The 23681-nt window shown below is 63.7% G+C and overlaps 1 protein-coding gene across 3 annotated transcripts; it reads left to right on the top strand.

The window, feature by feature from the left end:
• Positions 1–391: 391 nt before the first annotated feature.
• LOC101537141 (uncharacterized) lies at positions 392–19049 on the top strand. 3 transcript variants are annotated; one of them, XM_055138378.1, is made up of 11 exons: positions 392–593; positions 3997–4133; positions 8932–9011; positions 9571–9694; positions 10844–10949; positions 12262–12314; positions 14347–14455; positions 16168–16371; positions 16706–16797; positions 18146–18275; positions 18881–19049. In XM_055138378.1, exons 1-11 carry the CDS (start codon positions 566–568, stop codon positions 18883–18885), a joined length of 1068 nt encoding a protein of 355 aa, XP_054994353.1. In that variant the 5' UTR covers positions 392–565; the 3' UTR covers positions 18886–19049. The 3 variants fall into 3 exon arrangements, with proteins under 3 accessions (XP_054994353.1, XP_054994354.1, XP_054994352.1); XM_055138379.1 differs by having other exon boundaries at positions 394–593; positions 4003–4133; XM_055138377.1 differs by lacking the exons at positions 392–593; positions 3997–4133 and adding an exon at positions 7998–8283.
• The last annotated feature ends 4632 nt before the right edge of the window (positions 19050–23681 follow it).

Raw genomic sequence — 23681 nt, 5'->3', positions numbered from 1 at the left:
TACTACCATGTTCTTGCATGTTGTGCCTTGTGTGCTAATATTCATTTATTTTTGGATGGAGATCAGTTGCCTTCTACCTTAACGCCATCAAAGTTGTCTTTCTAAAAGTTAAAAAAAATCTTTGAAACGAAAATGTGAACACCCCACCTCCCTTTGCATAGAAGGATTGAGGGAGGGCTTAGCAGGTGGCTGGCTCTCAAGTCCAAAATTCTCTGAATTCTCTAATTTCCCAGCACTGTGGCCTGCGACCTGGAATATTTAAAAGTCAACCAAGGGTCCTTTGCGGAGGGCAGGAGCCAGGCAAGTAAGTGCCGCGGCGGGGGCGCGGGGCGGGGCTCCAGGCCACGCCCCTCCTGGTCACGCCCCTTACCACGCCCCCTCGGGCTGCTCGCGGAGCCCGGAGCCCGGAGTCCGGAGTCCCGGACGGGACTCCCGCCCCGGCCGAGAGCAGGCGGCGCGGGGCGGTGCGGGGAGCCGGTGGTCATCAGTCCGTCACCGGCTCCGGGCGTGACCCCACGGCGCGCGGGGCGGAGCCAGCGCGCAGCGGCGGCGGCGGGCGGGCGACATGCAGCGGGACAGCGGCCAGGCTGCGGGTCAGTGCTGGACGTGCGGCGCCCACTCCCCCTGTCGCGCGCGCCCCGCTCCCCTGGAGCGTGGGGGTAGTCCCGGGACGGGGTCCGAGCGCCCACCCCCCACCCCGTCCCGTACAACCTGTCCCAGGGCACCGGCGGCGGGTCCGGGGCGGTGCCCCTGGCACGTGACCAGGGCCTGTGCGGGCTGCGCCCTGGGCTCGGGTCCCTCCGGCGTCCCGGGCATCCCTGCGCGGCGGCGCCTCCTGGCGCTGTCCAGGCCGCGGTGCTGAAGTGGGAGCTCCTAGCTTGGAGTGGGCTACTGGCCCGGACTGGGGAGGGAGCGGGGCGTGGTCAGCGGACACCTCCGTCGGGTCCGAGCTACGCCCAGCTCCGAGGCTCAGAGAAAGCGTACCCCGCTGTCCCGATCAAGGCCCACCGCAGCGGGAGGCTGGGAGCACCTCGCTGACGTATGAAAAACCCGAAGCCAGTGGTTTCTGAGCTAATGAGGTCCGAACCCACGGGGATGGGGAGTCAGGAGGCCGGCACCAAGCTGCAAACGTTGGTATTGGTGCAGGGAAGGCTCGGGTCTCTGTTTGGGCCTTCCCTTATGAAAAAATAATGTATTCCTTTCCTCAATGTTGGGGAATGATAATTGAATGACAGGGTTGCCCTTTGCCCCTGGCTGATGTGATTCTGCCACCAGCCAGGCCTCTGGTGGAGGCGGCGGACAGGATTCTCTCATTCCAAGGCAGGCTCTGAGGCCAGGGCAGCAGCAGCCAGGCCCTGTGCACACGTGTCCGCCTCCAGGCCTCGGGCAGTAAACAGGCCTGGAGAGATGACGGGGCCCAACAGCCTCAGGAGCCCGGGAATCCAGCTGAGTCACGGGGACTGCAGCCATGCGCAGCCAGAGTCAGGGGGGGAGCACAGCCCACAGGGCAGTGGCTGGCCCTCTCTCGCCCAGAAGTTTTGATATGAGCCAGAGCCTTCTAATTCGAAGGGCATCATCCATAGAGCCATCGCCCTCCCAGAATTCAGGCTCCGGGGCTGTTTCTGCAACTGTTGCTGGGTTCCAGCCCGGTCTGCTCTGCCCTTTGAGCTGTCCTCTGGTGAACCGGACTGACCGAGGGCTGCCTCCCAAATGGACTCCGCTGACCCCCACCTCCCCACAGCACCTGGGAAAGGGGATTAAAGGGGGGAGGGAGCCCAGCAAGGAGCGAGGCTGTGCGGGACAGGGAGGGCTCCAGCTTGGCGGCAACAGCTGGAGATGGAAGGAGGTCCCCCGGATGCAGGGGCCCTTCTGCCCCTGTCCTCTGTGGACACTTGTCCAGGCCACAGACTCTCTGAAGTTTCACCAGGGAAACACCAGCCCTGTTGAGGTTCAAGCAGAATCAGGTGCAGAGTGTCCAAATTTGCCCATTTTGGTCCCTCCACAAGCCAGTTTCAGTTGGGTGAGAGTGACACTGGCTCGGCTGCCTGGAGCCTCACGGGCAGGTCAGGGCCCTGCAGAGAGGGAAACAGGAGCTGGAGAGAAAGGAGGGTGCAGCAGGGAAGCAGGAGCTAGGGAAGAAGGCAGGTGGGGGGGAAGCAGGAGCTGGGGAGGAAGGAGGGTGCTGGGGGGAAACAGAAGCTGGGGAGGAAGGAGGGTGCAGGGGGGAAGCAGGAGCTGGGGAGGAAGGAGGGTGCAGGGGGGAAGCGGGAGCTGGGGAGGAAGAGGGTACTGGGGGGAAGTGGGAGCTGGGGAGGAGGAGGGTGCTGGGGGGAAGCGGGAGCTGGGGAGGAAGGAGGGTGCAGGGGGGAAACAGGAGCTGGGGAGGAAGGTGGATTTGACTCTGAGGGCGTGACAAGTATCCAGCCCCCAAGAGGTCCAGCCCCTGGTCCTTTGACCAGGTAACCTGATTGCCGGGGCCCCAGGGGGCTGTGCAGAGACCAGGAACAACCTACTCCCGTTCCCAGCAACTGCCTGGCATGTTGTGGCTCAACCATGGTCTGTGACCACGTCTTGGCCAAGAACCACAGTGGCTCTAACCGGGCCAGGGCAGAAAGAGCTGTGAGACACAGGCAAGGAAACGAGCAAATCAGCACAGCGCCGCCAGTGTGCCACTGTGCGGGGGGACAGCTCTGACAGGGCCTGGAAGGTGCCTCCTGCAAAGGTCACCTTGGTGCTACAGGGGCCGGGAGGGTGGTCTTCACCCCGCAGACCCCTCTTGAATTTTGAGCTGTTCTCACAAACTATCATGCAATAAGTGCATGCACCATTCACAAGAGTAAAAGGCAACTAATAAGATTGGGCCTGGGCCAATCTTGGCCATGGGGATGCAGAAAAGGACATGGAGGGTTCTAGAACCCTGTGTTTGGTGCATTGCCTCTTCCCCAGAGGCTGGCTGGGAAGTCTGTGGGTTCCCTTCACCTCTGCACGCTCAGCAGAACTGAATGTACGGGACCTGACATGCAGCCCAAACTCACCTGGCTTGATGGTCACCTGAGATTGGTGCCCCCAGAGCCATTTCTTTCCCACCCAGACAGGACAGGTGGGCTGGGGGGTAGGTTCTGGGCTGGCAGCTGGGTTCCAGGCCTGGGAGCATCTTCTAGCTCTGTGACTTGGTTTCCCCATCTACACTGGACAGTGTGTGTGTGTGTGTGTACGTGCATGTGTGTGTATGTGTAACATTGTGCACACACTGACAGGCATGTGTCCCACGTCCTCCCGTTCATACGAGGGTCCTAATCACCACCCTGTGTCCTGCTGGGGGCAGCCCTGCATGCCGTAACCACAGCCACACGCTCTCACGAGGAAGGTTTCTGCAAATGCCCCGACTCAAATCACCCACGGCCACGTGCTGTTCCAGAGCTTCACAGGCTTTTGTGTTTCTAAATCTTCCTTCCACCCACCCTATCCCAAAGAAGGCACAACCCCGAGGGCTGGTGGGCGCCTGTTCCCTGCCTGCGCAAGAGGCTCCCCGTTTGGTGAGCAGCCTCTGCGCACCCTGTGGGTGTGGGACGTGCCGCAGGCAGAGGACGAGGTGTGGGGGAGCCCGGTGCACGGGAGCAGGGGCCAAGCCCAGCTCCCGAGTTCAGAGCCCACACCTTTGCAGGTCACTGCGTTTGGTGGCACTGGGGCCACCGAGCCACACCCCGCAGCCTCTGCGTCCTGGGCCCATCGCCCCAGGGCCCCATGCCTACCTGTAACCCCGAATTCCACCTGCTGAGCACTGTGAGCAGAGCTGTAGGCACCGGCTGCCCCTCCCTGGGGAGTCCACACCCCCATTTGCTTCCTTTTGTCTCCAGAGCGGCCACTGCTCAGGCTCCAGGCACGTGCTGTCACTCGGCAGCACTTGAGACACGACTGTCCCAGCACGATGACGTGTCCTAGCGGGGGGCAGGAGGGCACGGGGGCCACGGGGCCTGACCCAGGCGTGTCTTGTAGTTTCAGCCCCCGCAGAAGTCTTGCCGCCCAGGACCTCCGTGATCCAGTCCTGCCAGGACTCGGCAGCAGTGCTCAGGCAGCGCGTCCCGGCGCTCGGCCCAGGGGACCGGCAGGAGCAGGAGGAGAATCCGCGCAAGGCACGTGAGGCGCCGCAGTCTGGGGCGGGCATCAGAGCAGAGCCGCTGCCTCAGTGCCATCCCGGGCACGGGGTCTCTCCCGTGAGCCCCGCGAGGCTGCTCGGTGGGCCTCGGCTGAGCTGCTCGGTGGGCCTCGGCTGAGGCAGAGCGGCCATGCGACTGGCCCGGGCAGGATTTCCGCCCCGCCCTGCTGGGGAAGGTGCGGGCAGCGAGCAGTTCTCGGTCACGGCCCCAGCTACCTTGTTGGGGAGCCTGGCGGTGTGGGCAGAGCCAGTGGGGAGAGGTGAGGGTGCACAGGGAGGGCCGGGTCCCACGGGACGGGCACTGTGCAGGCCTGCTCGCAGTGGCCGCTGGTACTGCCCACTGTGACGGTGTGTCTGGGGGCTGAGGGTCGCCCTAAGGCTCTGGGGGGCTGAGGGTCCCCTCTAAGGCTCTGGGGGGCTGAGGGTTGCCCTAAGGCTCTGGGGGGGCTGAGGGTCCCCCCTAAGGCTCTGGGGGGCTGAGGGTCCCCCCTAAGGCTCTGGGGGGCTAATGTCGCCCTAAGGTTCTGCTTTGCAACAGTTACACAGAAGAGTGGTTTTCCTAGCACTTTTTGCAACAGTTCAGGTGACGACTGACCATTTTTGCTGGGAAATAGGAAAATAAAAGCCGCTATCCTCTGTCAGTTAGGGCCAGACTCAGCTGCACAGAACAACAAAATCTCAAAAAATAGTGGTTTAGGCAAGATGAAAATTTCCTTCTTCTTTTCCCTTTGCTTTTTCTTTCTTTCTCCCACCTCCCCCCCCTTTGCTCTTCTGTGGATGATGTCGGGAGGGAGGTGACGCTGAGCTGCTGTGAGGGCGTTGTAACTGGCTGCTCTCTAGACTCCTTCTAGCCCTGTTCTGCTCTCCTTAGCAGGCAGCCTCAAGACCCACAGTGGCTGCTTGAGCCCCAGCCATCATACCTGTGTTCCAGCAGCAGGTGGGAAGAAGAGAATGTGGTTTATTTCTTTTAGGAAAATGTTTCAAAAGTTTCTGTTTACCCCTTTGGCCCCAACTTAGTCCCTTGGTCCCACCTGGCTTCCAGGGAGGCTAAGGAACAGGTAACCATGTGCCCTAAAATTCTGAGTTGCTGAAGCAGAAGGGAAAGGCCCCTCAGGACAGTGGGCAGAATCTGCCACACCCACAGAGAGACGTGGGGGCGTCCTTCCTGGGGGCCTGAGGCCGAGACCCCCTGTGGCACTGTCAGGTGGCTCGAGGCGGCCTCTGCTGGGCGCCCACAGGGGTGTGGGAGCCTTGCCCCTCCCCCGAGAACCTCAGGCGCTTCCTTGGACGTCTCACCTGCAGCGCTGGAGCGCAGAGGTGAGAGGTAGACAGTCGGCTCCAACCCCCACAGCGGAAGCCCAGAAAGCCAGTTTCCGTGGTGTGGGGCAGCTGGGCCGGGGGGTTTCGGGAGGAAACGGGCCCTGTGGCCAGGAGCACCCTTTTGTACTGGTTACCTCTCTTTTCCTTCTGAGGAGGGGGCCGTTGGGCCACACTCCCTGTGCTCTGCCGCTGTCCCAGGGGCCTGGGTGGTGCTGGGGATCAACCCGGACAGGCTACGGTCCAGGCACACTCCCCGCCCACTGCGTGATCTCTCCCGCCCCAGGAGCAGTTATTTTTAAAATCCCTTTTATTTCATTAAAGACCAGTGATTTACAGTCACTGATAGTTGAGTTTTAGGCAGATAATATTTCAACACCCATCCTCCCACCGGTGTCACGTCCCCCCTGCAGCGTCCCCTTACTTCTCCCTCCCGCCCCCCTGCACACCCACCTGCCACCTTTGACAGCACATCACAAGGCCCTGTGGGCTCCAGTTTTCAGTGTTGCGGAGTCTGCGCTTTGGGTCTGTGACTCCCGCCCTCCGGGGGGCATTTCCTAAAGGCGACCATGTGGCACTGCCCCGTGTAGGTCGCTCGTGAGCAGTGAGAAGCAGACCGGTGGTCCCGTGGGTGTGGGCTGCATCGCCTGCCTCCGGGCACAGCCACCCAAGGCACAGAATTTGCTGGAGACCTTCATGGTGCAGCCCGCAGACGGCTACCCACGCTGGTAGCCTTCGCCCGGGCAGACGGTGCATCCACCCCGTGCCTGTCCCGGGGCGGTCAGTCTCCCTGCAGGCCCCTGCCCCGAGAGCATGCCCGCGCTGTTTTCCTTCCTGGGGCCTGGGGACAGGACCTTCAGGGCTTGTGGCCCCGCAGAAGTGCAGCCCTCTAGACCAGAACGCGGATGGCCGGTGAGCCCACGGGGGGGGGGGAGGGGGCGGGGGCAGAGCTGGACGCTGAGATGGTTCTGGAACACACCCCAACAGATAACAGTTTTGTAGAAGGTTCTACTGATAAACCCGACATCCCGGGTTCGGCCTCTGCTGTGCCTGGAGCCCGGGTCTGAGTCGCCCCAGCACCCTGCGGGAAGGGGCTTCCTCCGCCCTGGATTTGCCCAGGGTTGCTTTTCTCTGATGGCTTGCACGTTCCAAACCCCCCTTCCCTGTGCGCCGGCTCCCCTCTGGGTGCGTGCAGTGTCTGGAGCAGCAGCGCTGGGAGTGACCAGCTCGCTGTCTGCCGGGCTCTATTTTGGGCCGAGTCAGTGGAGAATAAATCCGGTTTGAGGAATGCGGCAGAACAAAAAGCTCGCAGGAAGCAGCCCTCGGGCTCCCTGCGCCTTTGTCTCGTCACTATGGTTTCTGGGCCAACCAGGCAGGCGCTCAGGATTTCCTGTGTATAGAGAAGCCGGCCCAGGGCCCAGGTGGGGGTGGGGCTGTACACCTTAATTCTGGTGGGGGGTGGGGGCTTCTCGGATGAGGAGAGAGACAGGCACAGCGCATGGAAATGCCTCTCTGGTTCCCAGCAAGCAAGCAAGGCCCTGGCTTTCAGCCAGCAGGGCGGGGTGAGGCCGGACCCGCCTCCGCCTCCTCCCGGGGGAGGGGAGGACGGAGGCAATGGGGGGCACACAGAAAGTCATGGGGGGGCCCCACAGAGGCCAGGCTCCTCTGCAGGTGTGGTGTGCCCGCCCTCAGGGGCCAACACAAGCCCTGCTCGCTCTCCGTGGCGCTGATGAGATGCTGTCCTTTCCCCGCTGATGGGGGGCGGGGGCCTCAGCTGGCGCTCTCCGGGGTCCTGACAGGTTCTGCCTCACAACTGGGGGATCCGCATTGCTTGAGCACAGGAGCGAGCCAGAGAGCGAGGGACTCAGTCGGGCCTGCCTCATGCCCGGCAGGGGCCCCTGAGCACTGTCGCCGCTGCACAGCCAGTGCCTGGTGCCCGCCGCCCGGCCCCTGCCTGGCCTGCAGCCCTGCCACTCCTTGACCAACGTTGTCCCGCCCAGCCTGGTGGGACAGAAGGGCTTGCCTGGGGAGCACTCGGTGGCGCTCAAGGCTTACTCCTGACTCTGTGCTCAGGGGTCACAGCTGGAAGGGCTCAGAGGACCTTGGGCGATGCCAGAGATTGAACTTGGGTCAGCTGCATGCAGGCCAGTGCCCTGTCCACTGTACTATCATGTGGCCTCTGGGAGGCACTTTTGAAAACTCAGTTGTAACAGAACTTCCCTCCTTCCCTCCTTCCCTCCGTCCCTCCTTCCCTCCATCCTTCCTTCCTTCCTTCCTTCCTTCATTCCTTCCTTCCTTCCTTCCTTCCCTCCCTCCCTCCTTCCTTTTCCTTCCTCCCGTCCTCCTTCACTTCCTTCCTTTCCTCTTTACTTCCCTTCTTCCTTCCCTTCTTCATTCCTTTCTCCCTCCCTCTCTCCCTCCCTCCCTTCATCCCTCCCTTCCATCCTTCCTTCCTTTCTTCCTTCCTTCCTTCCTTCCTTCCTTCCTTCCTTCCTAAAATTGTACTTGAGCTATTGAGACTCCCAGTAACATACCGGCTGGCTTCACGCATGTAGCATTCCAGCATGGCCCTCCCCGCGCCCTGGTCTCTCCCCGTCTCAGTGTGCCCCAGGCCCAACCCCTGCCGTGAGCAGCTCTGTCCTGGAGGCCGCCCTTGCCTGGCCACTGTCTTCAGGTATTTGCAGGGGCTGTTGGACACAGAGGGCGCTGCTGAGAGGCTGGTCCTGGCTCCACGCTCAGAAGTGACCCAGGTGGTTCTTGGAACCGTGTGGGGTGCCGGGGACCGAGTGGGGTCACTGCATGCAGAGCAGGTGTGTAAACGCTGGTCCTGTCTCTGGCCAGCCTTTGTCCTCGGAACAGGCTTCTGCGGCCACGTTTCCGCGACTCTCCCATGGCGCGTCCATGTCCCTGAGCCCTGGGGGCGGGGCTGGCCCTGTGGGAAGGCCGGGACCACCCTGCCTCGTCTCAGCTCGGCTGCCGGTGACGAGCCCGAGCACAGCACAGGGTCTGGGGGTATCCAGAGGCCAGGCATGGGGGCCCAGAGGAGCAGAGTGGGCGGGGCTGGCTTGGGGCGCCCAGAACCCCCCAGAGAGGCTGTTTGGGGGTGCCACCCCTCCTCCCAGCAGCCTGCCTGGCCAGCCCTTGCCCCCTCCGGAAGCGCCTGCTCGCCCGGGAGGCCGCGCTGAGCCCAGGCCCCACAGCCCCTGTCTGCTCTCCTGGGGGCCAGGGCAGGGGGTCCAGGCCGCGGCCTCGAGCTCGAAGACACAGCCCTGGCCCCGGCCAAGCTCCCGTCCTTCCCGGGGCCCCAACGTCTCGGGGGCCTCCTGATGGCTGCAGTGGGCGGGAGGCAGCGTCCCTGCCCAGTCCCACCCACACTGCGCCCCACCCCGTCCTCCGAGCGTGGGCAGGTGTGAGGGGGAGTGGACAGTCTCGAGGCTGTCCTGTGCCCTCTCCTGCAGAAGCGGAAAGGAGGGTGGCCCAAGGGCAAGAAGCGGAGGCCAGCGAGTGACCATCCTGTCCCACACGCTCCCTCCACAGGGTGAGCCCGACCGGAACCCTGACCTTGACCCCTCCTGACCTCATTCTGACCCTGACCCCTCCTGACCCGCACCCTGACCCTGACCCCTCCTGACCTCACTCTGACCCTGACCCCTCCTGATCCGCACCCTGACCCTGACCCCTCCTGACCCTCACCCTGACCCTGACCCCACCTGACCCTCACCCTGACCCTGACCCCACCTGACCCTCACCCTGACCCTGACCCCTCCTGACCTCACTCTGACCCTGACCCCTCCTGACCCTCACCCTCACCCTGACCCCACCTGACCCTCACCCTCACCCTGACCCCACCTGACCCTCACCCTCACCCTGACCCCTCCTGACCTCATTCTGACCCTGACCCCTCCTGAACCTCACCCTGACCCTCACCCTGACCCTTCCTGACCCTCACCCTGACCCTGACCCCACCTGACCCTCACCCTGACCCTGACCCCTCCTGACCCTCATCCTGACCCTGACCCTGACCCTGACCCTGACCTGTCCCTCACGCTGGCCCTGACACTGGCCCTGGTCGGCCCCACCCATCTGCCCCCACGCAGGTACGTGCTGTTTCTCAACGAGCAGAGGACACAGCTGCAGGCCCAGCACCCGGACCTGCCCTTCCCGGAAATCACCAGGATGCTGGCCGCGCAGTGGGCACAGCTGTCCTGGGAGCAGAAGCAGGTACAGCCCTGCCCGTCGCCAGGGGCTGTGCCCTCCCTACTGCCCTCTGCAGACTGGCGCCAGGGAGGGCGAGTGCTGGATGCCAGCTGAGGGGCCCACGGCCCAACGGCCCGCAGGGACGCCTGCCCCCGTGCCCACCTCACACCAGTGAGGGCAGAGCTGGGCGCTCCTGGGGCGGGCGGGGGCAGCTCGATGTTGCCGCTGCCCCCTGCCCGCTGTCCTCCACTGCACCCGGGAAGGGGCCTGACGCGGGGCCCCCGCCAGGACAGGTGCCGGCTGAGGCCTCCCAGGCGCCGCGTGAGCACTGGCACTGCGGGGCCTGAGCAGCGCCGTGTCCTGCAGCCACCATTGAACCGCCAGCCCAGGTGGCTGAGAACCGTTAGGACTGTGCCTGGGACCTCCTGAGCACTGTTTGGGAGTCCCCCAGTACGCAGGTTTTTGTTTAGTACTAGTCCCTGCAGAGTGTGGGCGCACAAAGCCGCCCACCGTGTGCTTGCGGCCCAGCAGGCATGCTTTTGTTTTCCTTGTGTACTTTTTGGTTTGAGCCACACCTAGCAGTGCTCAGAGCTGACTCCCGGCTCTGCACTCAGGGGTCACCCTGGCAGGGACCTCTGGGTACCCGAGGAAGTATCGGGACCGAGCCCAGGTCAGCCAGGTGCAAGAGAAGGGCCCTGCCCACTGGGCCATCTCTCCGGCCCTCTGCAAGGCTCTCTCTGCCTTTCTCCCTTACTCTCCCAAGTCCCTGGGAGTGCCTGGCTGGGCCCCAGGATCCAGAACAAACACTGGACCTTCCTGAGGTCATGTCCCTGCCCCCAGGGGGCCCACAGTCCTGGGAGCAGTGCCCAGTGGGGACACGGCGGGCACGAGGCTGGGGAGGACTCGGGCGACACCCAGTCCAGTGGGGGTGAGTCTGCCCCCGCCAGGGGCCCTGTGACGCAGCTGGTGCGGGGGACGGCGGTGGCAGATAGGGCTGGGCCTGGGGCGCATCCCCCCGCACCCCGCACTCAGCCCAGGGCCCTGCAGAGGGAGGGACAGGTGAGGATTCTGGACGGGGCCCTTCCCTAGAGGCTGCAGGCAGGCTCGGGCAGACCCTCTGGGGCACTCTGGCTCGCCCCGAGCACAGACCCCAGAGTCACCTCCTTCCCGCAGAAGTACATGTCCGAGGCGGACGAAGACAAGCCACGCTGCGTCCGGGAGCTGCCGGCCCCCCAGGGCTCCGAGGCCAGCCAGGCCTTCCAGCTGGCCCCGCCAGGCGGTGAGCGCCGTGGGGGGGCAGGCTGGGCGGGCAGGCAGGGCTGGTGTGGGGAGCTGCAGGTGCGGGCCGGGCGGGGGTGGGCCTACGTGGGCCAGGGCAGGTGAGGGCAGGTACAGGTGCAGGCATGTGCGGGCAGGTGCAGGCAAGTGCAGGCAGGGGCGGGCAGGGCAGGGTGGGTAGGGGCGGGGTGGGCAGGGACAGTGGCGGGCAGGGACAGGGGCAGGATGGGCAGGGGCAGGTGGGGCAGGGGAGGGGTGGGCAGGGACAGGGGCAGGACAGGCAGGGGCAGGGTGGGGCAGGGGCAGGGTGGGCAGGGACAGGGCGGGCAGGGACAGGGGCAGGGTAGGCAGGAGCAGGTGGGGCAGGGGAGGGGCGGGCAGGGACAGGGGCGGGACAGGCAGGGGCAGGTGGGGCAGGCCGGGCGGGCAGGGGCAGGTGGGGCAGGGGCGGGGCGGGCAGGGGCAGGGCGGGCAGGGACGGGGCGGGCAAGCTGTGCCTTCCCCTCAGTGAGCCCCGCGGGGCGGCTCCCAGCAGATCGCGTGTTTGCACGCCATGGGCGTTCTCACAGCCGCTGTTCCCGGCCTGCCAGTGCCATCTCATGTCCAGTCCTGAGGTGTCCAATCTGTGAACCCCACCCAGGTTGATAATCCAGTGGGAGGAGCATTTGCCTGCACGCGGCCAGTCCGGGCTCGATCCCCGGCATCCCGCAGGGTCCCCGCCCGGACAGCAGCAGGAGTGACTCCTGAGAGGGCCAGGACAGCCCCTGGGCATCGATGGGGGTGATGCCCCAAAGCAAAACCAAGCAGCGAGATCTAGGTTGTGTGCTCAGACTGCGCCCCAGACCGTAGCCACGGCCCCCAAGAGTGGCCGCCCTCCCCGGCCCCTCGCATTCCTCCCTAAGAGTGCCAGGCGCCAGGCAGAGGGGGCTCGGCCCACACGGCCCCTCCTCCGCATCCTGGGCCCTTCTCTCCTGCTGGTTCATCACCACAGGAACTTAGCCTGCTGCGCTGGCTTCCCGGAGCAGGCGGCTGTTTGCGGGTCTCTGGGCGGAGAATAATGGCCCAATGGCAGCAGCGCGGGGGCTGCCGCCTCAGACCAGCCCGATGTTCCGTTCCCTCCCTCCCCCCAATCCCCCCCCCGCCCCACCTGCACTCATGAGTCCCACCTGCCCCTGCCCCACCCTGGGTCCCCAGGCTTCGCAGAAGCTGTGCAGTGGCCCAGGCGAGGCCCCGACCTGGACTGCGTTGGCTCCCAGGTCAGTGCTCCGGCCGAGCGACTCCCCGGTAACTGCGCCTGTTTCCCCCGAGCACAGGTGCTGCCGGCAGTGAGCCGCACAGCGAGGGACTCAGCTTCTCCACGGCGGAGGCGAGTGTTTGCGGTGGGGGCAAGAGGGGGTGCGGGGTGACCCCTCGGGGCCCTGGCCCCAGGAGCCATGATGTTTGCTTAGGGGGAGTGCGGTGATGGAGAAGGTGGGGCGGCCGTGTGGTCAGTATCCTTCTGGAGTGGGCCGGGGGGCAGCAGGAGTCACGGGAGTGAGGTGGGGGTACAGCAGGCGGGTGCCCCGCGTTCCCGGGGCTGCCAGCACCTTGGCAGGGTCTGGGGACTTGGACCCAGCTCCCCCTGTCATGCTTGGACGCGCGTTGGGGGAGCCAGCACTGGGGAGTGCAGGGACACAGGCGGCTCCCAGCAGTAGGGGCTGAGGGTGTGGAGACTCGGGGTCTCCCCACCCCCCGCAGGTGGGCACGGAGCCCCTGACCCAGGGGAGGACAGGCAGGCTGGTCCCAGTGCCAGGGCCCGGGTCCCACCGTCACGGTGGAGAGAGGAGGCTTGAGGTGCTCCCAAGGGCTCCCAAGCTGTGCTCCAGGGCCTTTGGGCAGCTCCTGGGCAGCTGGCCAGTGGGGCCGTGCGAGGGACTGGGATGAGGTGCCAAGGAGCCCAGTGCCAGGGTTTCCCTGGCCACACATGGAGAAGCTTGGGGAGCCACGTGGGATCAGGGATGATGGTCAACCATGCCGGACCCAGTGGCCCTGGACCCCAACCCCTGCCCAGCTCTCAGCACTGAGCTCCACAGCAGAGGCTGAAGGGGCCGATCCAGAGGGAGCTGCCGCTGAGGGGGTCACCCAGGCTGGGGAGGAGCCCACCGGGGAGGGCGGGTGCAGGGCACCGCAGCCAGCGAGGACCGGGCAGCAGGGACTGGACCCATTGGTGGCAGCTGAGGTGGGATTTGTAGGCTTTTCCCATTGGTGCTTCTCTCCTGAGGGGCCACACCTGGCGGAGCCCAGGGACCACTCCTGGTGGGGGCCACAAGGGGGCGCAGGGAGGCCCCGTCAGCTGCACTCCGGGCAAGTACCAGCCCCCAGCTCTCTCTGGGGTGCTCCCCTTCGATAGACAGTGAAATACACACGTATTTCTTGGCAGCGGGGAGCACCTGGGCCCCCTCCGTCTCCCTGGGGTGGGATCTCGGCTCCTGTCAGGAGGGGAATTAGGCTCCCGCGACTGTCCGAAGGCTTGGAACTGGGTCCCCAGAGGCAGGAAGCCACCTGCCTTTCTCAGCAGGAGCGAGTGCCCGCACCCCCGCCCCCTGCAGGGGTGCCACACCCTTCGTCACGAGGCTCCCTGCACCTCCCGCGTGGCCGAGCCACTGGCCTCTCTCCCCTCAGCCCTGGAGCCCAGCTCTGCCCACAGGCGGGTGGCCCCGCTGACTGGGAGAAGACTCCCGAGAAACGGGGGAGGCACGTGACCCTCAGACACGGTCAGGGAAGGGACGTCACCTCTCCACGGAACCGTCTTCGCAGAGCTTCGGGGCGGCGTGTCCTGAGCTCGCGGGCCTGGCGAGTCCGTGCCGTGGTGATGAGCGTCATGCTCACTTCCCCAGTGCTGGCCCCCTTGGCTGTGTCCACAGTGACTGGGACTCGCCTGCCGGGCCTCGGTGCCCGCACACCCACGGCGTGAGGCCTGATGGCACACACTGGCACTCGACGGCAATACTGCGGTGGTGGCGAGTGGGCAGTGCCAGGAGCAGCCTGGGTCCTCGGCCCTGCCAGGCAGGGGCTCTGCACGAGGGTTTTTACTTTAATGAGATCATAGGAGCATAGTTTAAGGAAACAATAGAGAGGTTCCGACGGCAGGCTGTCCTGCCCTCTGCCCTCTGCCCTCAGCCCCTTGCCCCCACATCCCAAGGTGTCTGGGACCCACTGACCAGTTGCCAGAGCTTTCACAGCTCCACGAGCACAGAAGGTCAGTGCAGAGGCCTGGACACAGCCCTGGCGCTGGCCGGGGCTGGTGATGGATGCTCTCCAACAGACCCACTGGCTCTCCAGAGCTGAGACGAGGCGGAAGCCTCGGAGAGCCCAGTGGGCAGGGAGGCCCCCGCTCGCCAGCCCTTCTGTCCCCGCAGAGGGCGGAGGGCAGCGGCCCGCATTGCCGCACCTGCAGCTGGGCCCTCAGCAGCCCGCACAGCAAGAAGGAGTACCTGCTGGGCCGGCAGCTCCGGCTGGACCTCACGGGTGAGTGGACGCGGCCAGGCGGCCCCTCGACAGCCACTGGCGGAGGCTCAGGCACAGCTGGCCAGAGGCAGTTCCTGCGGGGGGGCGAGTGGAGGGGACAGGGAGAACCACCCCTTGGCCGCTGCCTCCCCCGCCCGCACCCCGCCCGCCCTCGAGGCTGACTCCTCACCCCTCGCCTCCTGCCCTCCCTGTTCCTCTCCTGCACGCCACCCTGCCCGGCTGCTTCTCCCGTGAGCCCACCCACTTGCTGCTTGCTCTCTCCCCAAGCCCTCATGTGTGTGTGCACGTGTGTGCGTGCATGTGTGTGTGCATCTGTCTGAGCGTGTGTGTGTGCGCATGTGTGCATGTGCATGCTCACGAGTGTGTGGTTTTTGTTTTCCCTGCTTTGCTCACTGCCGTTTCTGGGGTCAGGCCCTTCTCACACTCCTGCCAGGCACCGAATGTGGGTGTGTGTGAACAGATGACACATGCAGCCAATTCCCCCGGCGTGGGGCCCTTCCCAGACTCCCAGCCACGCGCTGGACTCTGAGAGATCACAGCTTGTCCCGAAGGGACTGCAGTTGTGCCCTGTGCTTGAAGATGGTCAACATACCACCAGACGCAGACATGCACACACACAGGCATACTCCGATGTGTGAATACATGCACACATGCACACTTACATGAACATGCACACAAGTCTACACATGCACTGTCATGCACACAGGAAAACCTGTACACACATGCATATGTGTGCCCTCACATGGACATGCACACATGTGCATTTTAACATGGACAGTCATGTACACAAGTTTGCACACATATCCCACCACCATGCACACATGCATCTGCCACACACATGCACATGAACCTCACACACATGAACATATACATGTATCCACCACACACATTTATGCACATGTGCCCACCGCACGTGTGTATGCACATGTGCATCCACCATGCACATATGCATGTAAGGCACACATGTGCCCACACACAGACACCGTCATCACATACGCACGTACAGGCACACATGCATTCACCCCCACGCACATATGCACGCGAGTCTTGTGCCGGCTGCGGCAGGAGACTCACTCTGCTTACGAGGAGGAAGCAGCCCTTCATGCGCGTCTGGCTCGAGGCCATGCAGGCGATGCAGCTCAGACGCATCATTGCTGCAGCCCCGGAGAGGACCAGGGCTGTTCACTCTATAACCCCGGGCTGGGGCGGGAGGGGCCACCGGAGGCGGCTAGATCGGCTCCACAGGAAGCCCCTCCTGAGGAAGCCCCCAGCCGCCCAGGAAGAGGCCTTGGTGGCACCTGGGCACAGCCACCGTGACCCTTAGGGCACCGGGCTCTCGGGGGAGGGGCTCTGATGTGTCAGGGTGGGTGCAGGTCCCCGTGGGTGCCCGGAACTGCACCGTCACGGGCGGTGGAGAGTGCAAGGGCTGCGGCTGAGCCCAGTGCCGTCCTGGCTGAGCCCAGTGTCGTCCTGGCTGAGCCCAGTGTCGTCCTGGCTGAGCCCAGTGCCGTCTGCATCAGAGGCGGGAGGAAGCGGGCGCCGAGCCCCCTCCCCGCGAAATGTGAATGAAAGGATGGGAAAGCTCTCATGGTTAAGACAGGGCCTCCCCCACCCCGCCCCGCTGCCCTGTGCCCCCCCCGCCAGCCTGTCCCCCCCTTGGCGGGTCTGCCTGGGAGCAGGAGTGCACAGGCCCCGGCGGGCTGCTGTTGCAGGGGGATTCGAGGCGGATCCCACGGAGTTCTCCCAGCACCCGGAGCCGCTGGCGGAAGGCAGAGGCCAGAGCCGGAACCGGGGTGGCTGGGCCGAGGACGCGGAGGGCCCGCAGCCACTTCTGCTCGGGCCGTTGGGTCCGGGGGCGAGCGGCGGCTCCTTCGACCTGTGCTTCCTGCAGGAGTTCATCTTCAGGCTGCTGAAAAGTGAGTAGCCAGGCCCTCCGGCACGGCACAGGAGCCCCGGGCCCCTTCTGGTGAGAAGCTGAGCCGTGGGCCCCTCCCTCGGCGGGAGAGGAGTGAGCTGGGGGGACCTGGACAGATTCCCGCCGTGCCAGGGGACGGGGCCTCTCCCAGCATGCGCTGGGCAGTCAGGGCGAGGACACGTGCCCGTCATTTCCGCCCTGGCCACGGCCCCTCGGTGACAGAGGTGTCCCCGAAGGTGTCTGGGGACAGCCGGGTGGGTCATGGCTCTGCGGGACCCACTGCCCCCCCCCCCCACGGGTAAAGGCGGCAGATGACTCTTCTCTTGCCGCCCCAGACAAGGACCATGAGCTCCAGGCACTGAGGAAGAGTCTGGAAAAGGCACAAGAGGAGCAGGAGGCTCTGCAGGCACTGCTGGGACAGCTGCAGGTGAGGCGGCAGGAGGGGCCAGGGGAGGTGGGTGGGGCAGGGGTGGGGGCCGGGGGAGTGTGGGGAGGGTCTGGAGAGTGTAGGGGAGGGTCTGGGGAGTGTAGGGGAGGGTCTGGGGGGAGTATAGGGGAGGGTCTGGGGGGAGTATAGGGGAGGGTCTGGGGGGAGTGTAGGGGAGGGTGGGGGGAGTGTAGGGGAGGGTGAGGGAGTGTAGGGGAGGGTCTGGGGAGTGTAGGGGAGTGTAGGGGAGGGTGGGGGGAGTGTAGGGGAGGGTGGGGGGATTGTAGGGGAGGGTCTGGGGAGTGTAGGGGAGGGTTTGGGGGGTGTAGGGGAGGGTGGGGGGAGAGTGTAGGGGAGGATTTGGGGAGTGTAGGGGAGGGTGGGGGGAGAGTGTAGGGGAGGGTTTGGGGAGTGTAGGGGAGAGGGGATGAAGCTGTCTGAGGGGAATATAGGCCACAGGCCCTTAAACCACTGCTTCACAGACCCCGGCTGTACCCCTCCCAGCAGAGGGGCTGTCCTGCTGGCTGACCCCCACCTCTGCCTGCCCCTGCTCCCTCCTCCCACCTCTCCTGTCCCTCCTCCCTCCCTTTCTCTCCTTTCTCCCACTCCCCTGTGCCTGTCCCTGTCCCTCTCCTCCCGTTGCTCATCGATTTGCTCGAGTGGGCACCAGTAATGTCTCCACAGTGAGACTTGTTACTGCTTTTGGCATATCAAATATGCCACGGGGAGCTTGCCAGGCTCTGCCGTGCGGGCGGGATACTCTCGGTAGCTTGCCGGGCTCTCCGAGAGGGGCGAAGGAATTGAACCAGGATGGGCCGTGTGCAAGGCGAATGCCCTGCCCGCTGTGCTATCACCCAGACTATGAGCCCAGCTCAACCCAGGCACCCTGAAGGGACCCAGAGGCCCAGCTGGGCCCAATCCTGGCACTGCCCCTTCGAGGCCTCTGTCCAGGCCCCTGTCCCTGTGCGCACCCCCTGCTGTGTCCTGTGGGGGCAGGGAGGCTCACTCAGATGCTGGGAACAGGGAAAGGGGCCTGGTGACAGGAAGAGGGGACAGCTATCACCAGACCACTGGCCCTCTGACAGCTCTCGGCCAGCAGCTCACGGGCGGCAGCCTGGGAACAGGCCGGGTGCTGCAGGGGTGGGGCAGGCCTCTGCTCACCAGCCTGGCCCCCTCCAGGAGCCTGTTCGGGGCAGGGTCCACACAACCTTTCCCCCACCCCGCACCTCCTGGTGCCCGCAGCAGCACAGCTGGCCGTGAGCCCCCCAGTGCCGCCAGGTGTGGCCCACGGGGTGGGGCCAAGGCCAGCTGCCAGCGACCCCCTGCCCGCCTCCTGCCTTCCTTCCAGAGCCGGAGGCAGAGCCTGGAGCAGGAGCTGGCGGGGCTGCGCGCCTACGGGCTGGTCCTGGAGAAGGAGCTGGAGAGTGTGTATCGGGCGCGGGCACTGTGGCCCCCCGGGCTGCCGGCCACGTTCACGGGTGAGCCGCGTTCCCCCTCTGCACCCCCAGAGCCAGGCTCCCCCGCCCCTTGCTCTCTCTCAGCATGGGAGCCCTGGCCAGAGTACTCAGCTGGGGCTGGACTCAGCGGGTCAGGCTGGCCCTGGGCGGGCGGAGCCCCGTCACCGCAGTGCTGGGCACAGGCCCCGGACACTGGGGTTCTGTGCTCCGGGCGGTGCCCTCCAGGGACCCGCTGCAGTGTGGGGTGACGCCAGCTGGCCCCCAGAGGGTCCCATGGAGAGCAGTGAGGTGTGTGGGTCACAGGAGGTGTTCTGGGCCAGAGCTTGCCGGAGACCCCCCTTCCCAGAAAGCACGCCCTGCAGCATTTCCACGCAAAATCAGTTCCCAGAACCGACCGGCTGGGGGCAAGCGGGAGGTGAACCCCAGCCCCCTGCCCAGATACCCCCAGACATGCCCCCCCGCCAGGCTCAGTGCCGGGCCAGATGTGATGTAAGGCCTCCAGCATCAATGCCCTGGGTGTGGGCGCGCTCAGGGGAGGGGGCATGCGCGAGAGGTGGGGGGCTCCTGAGCGCCCCTGCCTGGCCCTGCCCGCCTCCTCTCGGGCTGACTCTGCCCCAACCCCGCAGCCTAAGGCAGGCTTCCTGCGCCCGGAGGCCCGCGTCTGTCCCCGGAGCTGGAGACCTCAGCCTCAACGGCGTCCTGGGGGAATGTCGGGAGATCCAGAGATTCGTGCCTTGCGGTCAGGACAGCAGGACGCCGGCTCCCGAGGAGAAATAAAGCGTCTGTGTGTCTGCACGAGTCTCTCCCTGCCTCTGGTGTCGCCCCCCACCCCCCACCCCACGGCGGTGAGGCCAGCAGCGCCGCAGGCGCCCGCCGCCCTCTGTGGCCAGGTTTCTCCTGAATTCCCAGGGCAGTGTCCATGCGCTGGCCACGGCCAGGCTGGGGGGGGGCGGGGCACCTGTTCTCCATCACACACACAGAGCCTGCGCGCTCCAGGGGTCCAGGACACCGAGCCCCTGGCGACTAGCAGTGCTCCGGACCTGTCCCTCTGCTCCACCTGGCCAGGGCCTGTCTTTGGCCCTCGTCTCCGTGCCCGGCCTCCTGCCCGCGTCCCTGGGTCCCCTGGACTTGGTGTTCTCACCTGCCTGGTGAGCCGCCTCTACGGGACCCCCATCCTGGGGCTGGGCTGGGGCTCCTGGCAGGGCTCCTGGTGCCACAGCCTCTGGGGTCCCTCCCCTGTGGTCTTCACCCTGTGCCTTGGCTCAGAAGCTGACGTCACACCGATGCTGAACCAGGTTCCCTTACAGCGGAGGCAGGTGGGGAACAAGCAACGGGCTCTCTGGGGGCCTCGGGGGCTTGTGCACGAGCACCCCCTTCTCCCTGGCAGAAGAACCAACGCAGCCCTGGGAAGGGCGCTACAGGGTCATCCTGCAGGCCTGGAGAACCCGGCAGGTCGCCAGGAACTGCACACTCTTCTCCCGGAGCCATAAGCTGCGGGACCCCTGAGCACCGAGCTGGGAGTAGCCCCCGCCCCAGCACCTGGGGCTCACAAAAGAATCTCAGTAAGTCACGTGGATGGGGTGGGGTCCTGGGTGGAAAGTCTGCCCTTCTGACCAGGGTAGGGAGACACCCCTGAATGCACCCCCCCACATACCCCTGCTCCATCCCTCCCCTCTCATCCCTGTGCTGGACCCTCGGCAGCACAGGCCGCACAGGCATCACCTGGGAGCGCATGAGAAATGCAGACTCGAGCTTGCCCGGACAGACTGGGCCGGGCCGGATTCTGCATTTCCTAAACCCGTGGCCTGTAAGGCGAGCCTGACTGCACCTGGTCCTGAGTGCTGTTAACAGTGTACCCACTAGAGGGCACCAGAGCCCAGTGATTAATTAGTTGGGAGGTGGGGGGGCAACCCTGCAAAAAAGTCAGATCAGAGGCGGGGCCCAAGGGCTGACTGATTCTTCCCGCTCTTACTCCAGGCTCTTCCTCCGGCCACATCCCCACCTGCGGCCCCAAAGGGTGTTTTACTCCAAATCTGTGTTTGTACAGGTGCACAGGGTGAGCTGGCTGGCCCCAGGCACACAGCGGGAGCAGCGGGAGGTGGGGCTCAGTGCCGGAGCCTGGCACTGGGCTGGGAGGGGCGGTTTCCCCAGGCATCTGCAGAGACCCCACCTCCAAGCCCCTCCGTTAGCCCACCCCCCGCCTGCTGCAGTGTGTGGTAGGAGGAAGGGAGGAGACTGGGGTGGGGGTCCCGCACCCAAGACCTGGTGGGTCCTCTAACAAGCCCTTATTAGGGCATATGTGATCCCATTGGTTGTTCCATCATCATCCCACACTCTCCTTTGCACGCAGGATCAGGTCGGTCATCCTACAGACCCTTATCTGCACAAGGGCAAATGCAAGCAGATGGGTCACACGTGATCCAATCAGTCAGTCAGAAGACCCTCATAGGGCAAAACCAAGCAGCAGAAACAGCAAAGGGGCGGGAATGTGTAATACATAAAACACGGGTCATCCTATAAAGAGGACGGGAGAGGAGGAGGCGGAAGGAGGAAGGACGGTGGCAGAGGAGGCTGCTGCTACAGCCACTGCAGATTCCCCGGAAAGTCGCCCTGCAGAGATGGGCCTCTAAGCTGTAAGAGAGAGCTTGGTGGTTGGGGCTGGAGCAATAGCACAGCGGGTAGGGCGTTTGCCTTGCACGCGGTCGACCCGGGTTCGATTCCCAGCATCCCATATGGTCCCCTGAGCACCGCTAGGGGTGATTCCTGAGTGCAGACCCAGGAGTAACTCCTGTGCATCGCCAGGTGTGACCCAAAAAGCAAAAATAAATAAATAAAAAGATAGAGCTTGGTGGCCAGCCGGTGTGCTGTCCTTACATGCCGTCCACGAGAACCCAAGGTCAGTCGGATGCGCTGCAACAGGGACAGCTGAGTGCTGAGCACCCTGAATTCAGTCACACACACACACACACACACACACACACACACACACACACACACCAGGGACCTCAAGCCGTTCCCTCCCGGCACCCCTGTTCTCGTCCCTGGGGAATTCACTTCTGCTTCTGTCCCAGATATGGGGCTGGTGCCGTGGAGGCCACCACGGCCTCGGCTGATGCCCGAGCACGTGTGTTGGCATAAGTTCTCCAGGAGCTATCCGTGTGCTTGCCACCGGCCTGCCGGGGCCTTGGGTCATCTCTGCCCGCAGAACAGCTGCGGGGGCTCAGGCCGCTTCCGCAGACTCGCCCTACTGAACCACATGTGCCCTGTTTGTCCCCTCTGAGCTTCTTGGAGCTCGTCTCAGTGCTCCTGTGGGGGACGAGGGGGCGTGCTCGGGTGAGACTGCCCTGTGGGGTGGCTGTCGGGGGAGAGGGGCAGGAGGGAAAGGGAAGCCATGCTTCCTACAGCCAAGGAGCCACGTAAGGCCCCCAACTACCCAGGTACCTCGGGGTGCATCTGGAACCCGCCTCCTCACTCACCCAAGGGCAGATTCTAGAATCAGAGCCAACAGCTGACAGGAACCAGAGTGGGCAACTAAAAGGCATATTCCCAGGGGAGTTGGGACTAGCCCTCCCAGCCCTGCTGAGCAAGGCATGGCGTGGAAGCACAGCCCTCGGGGATCAGGTGCCCGGGAACCAGGGCGGGCAGGGGCCAGCACGGTCAGCACGGACGGTGGAGCTGTCCCGGCTGGCTCGGAGAGCCCCACCAGAGTGTCACCATGGCTGGCTCCCTGCAAGCCGGTGCCAGAGATGTCAGCTGAGCGAGGGAAGCCCTGGGCCTGGCCGGCTCCCAGGAGGAAGCTAGCTGGCCACCAGAGTCTGTGCCAATCACTTCCCGCCGGCCTCCATCTCCTCCATCCCTCCGTCCTCCTCTGACCCCTCTGCAGGCGCGAATCTCTCAGCTTAGAGAAGGGGAAACTGCAGCTGGAAAAGGAAGGTCCCCGCCAGGTGAGGGCAGCAGAGGTGAAGCCAGGCTCAAAACAGTTTCGTCCCGCTGCTGTGACCAAGATGCCCCATATTTCAGCAGGTCAACCCAAGAAGGTCGTTTCTGTGGCCCAGTAGTGACCTCTGATCATCCTCCGGTAAAGACAGCTCAGGTTTCTTTAAACACAGGAGTGTGGAAGTGACGTTGAGCTATGCAGCCCATTGGAGAGAAGTTGTCACGTGATAAGCTAAGAGCAAGGGACGCTGGGAAATGTAGTACCTGGCCCAAAGCTTGCTTGTTTTTCAGTTGTTGTTGCTTGGTGTATAATGCTGGAAGTTTTGTTTTGTTGTTCTTCCAGCTTGTATCTAGAGATGGTGGCATACAGTTTTGTTAGTAGTAGTGTTTCCGGCATACAGACCCAACACCAAACCTGCCCCCTGCGGGCTCTCACCCACCCACCCACCCCACACCCTTGCTGATTCAGCTGACTCTCAGGGTCTGTCACCGTTGCTCTTGCTTCACAATTTCCTTATGTCCCACACACGAGAGCGATCGTTCTGCATCTGTCCCTCCCTTAGTGACCTCACTCAGCATGAAACGCTCCAGTGCCATCCACATAGCAGTGAATTGCAGAATCCCATCTTTTGTTCAAGCTAAGGGCTACTGTGGTGTGGGCATACAGCATAGTTCTCTGTCCACGACTCTGTCCCAAGGGTCTGGGTTCTTCCCGGGTCTTGGCTCTGTGAATAGCACTTGAATGAACGTCAGAACACAGAGTCATTCAAAATATCAATTTTGGACTCGGGGTAAATGTCAAGTGAAATTTCGGGATTGCATGAAAACGCAATTCTAATTTTTGGAGAAGTCTCCATACTATTCCGTACAGAGACTGAACCACAATATTCCAACCGAGAGTGGATGTGCGTTTCCTTTCCCCACCTGCCCATAAGCACTAGTTGTCTCTTCTCTTTATGATGCGTCTGTGCGGGAGCTGCAGTGGGACGCTGTGTCTCACTGTTGTTTGTACTTGCCTGTCCTTGTTGATCAGTGATGGAGAGCGCTTTGCCATACACCTTTGCTCATCTGTGTCTTCCTTGAGGAGGTGTCTCTTCGTTCTTCTCTCTGTATTTTGGTCTTAAGTTAATTTTTTGAAGGGGCATGGGCCATTCCTGGTGGTGCTAAGAGCTTCGTCCTGGCTCTGTGTTCAGGGATTACTCCTGGAAGGCTCAGGGGACCACATGGGGTGCCAGGAATTGAACCCAGTTGGGCTTGTGCCAGTCAAGCACCTTACTTGCTATGTCTCTGGTTATATATACTATGCTCTATATCTTTCTTATTTTAACTGACATGTTCTGCAAGTGCATTACAGATCTGTGTATTAGCTCTGTCAGGTGTTTGGTGAGCCAGTGCTTCCTCCAGTCAGTAGGGGATCTTTATAACCAGTCATCTTTCTTTCACAGTGCAGAAATATCTTAATTTGAGGTGGTCCCATCTTGGTTTTTCTTC

The sequence above is a fragment of the Sorex araneus genome, chromosome 5 (assembly GCF_027595985.1).
Source record: "Sorex araneus isolate mSorAra2 chromosome 5, mSorAra2.pri, whole genome shotgun sequence".
Taxonomy (NCBI): Eukaryota; Metazoa; Chordata; class Mammalia; order Eulipotyphla; family Soricidae; genus Sorex; species Sorex araneus.
Note: the sequence above shows the minus strand (reverse complement) of the source record. Positions and strands in the feature narration are given on the sequence as shown.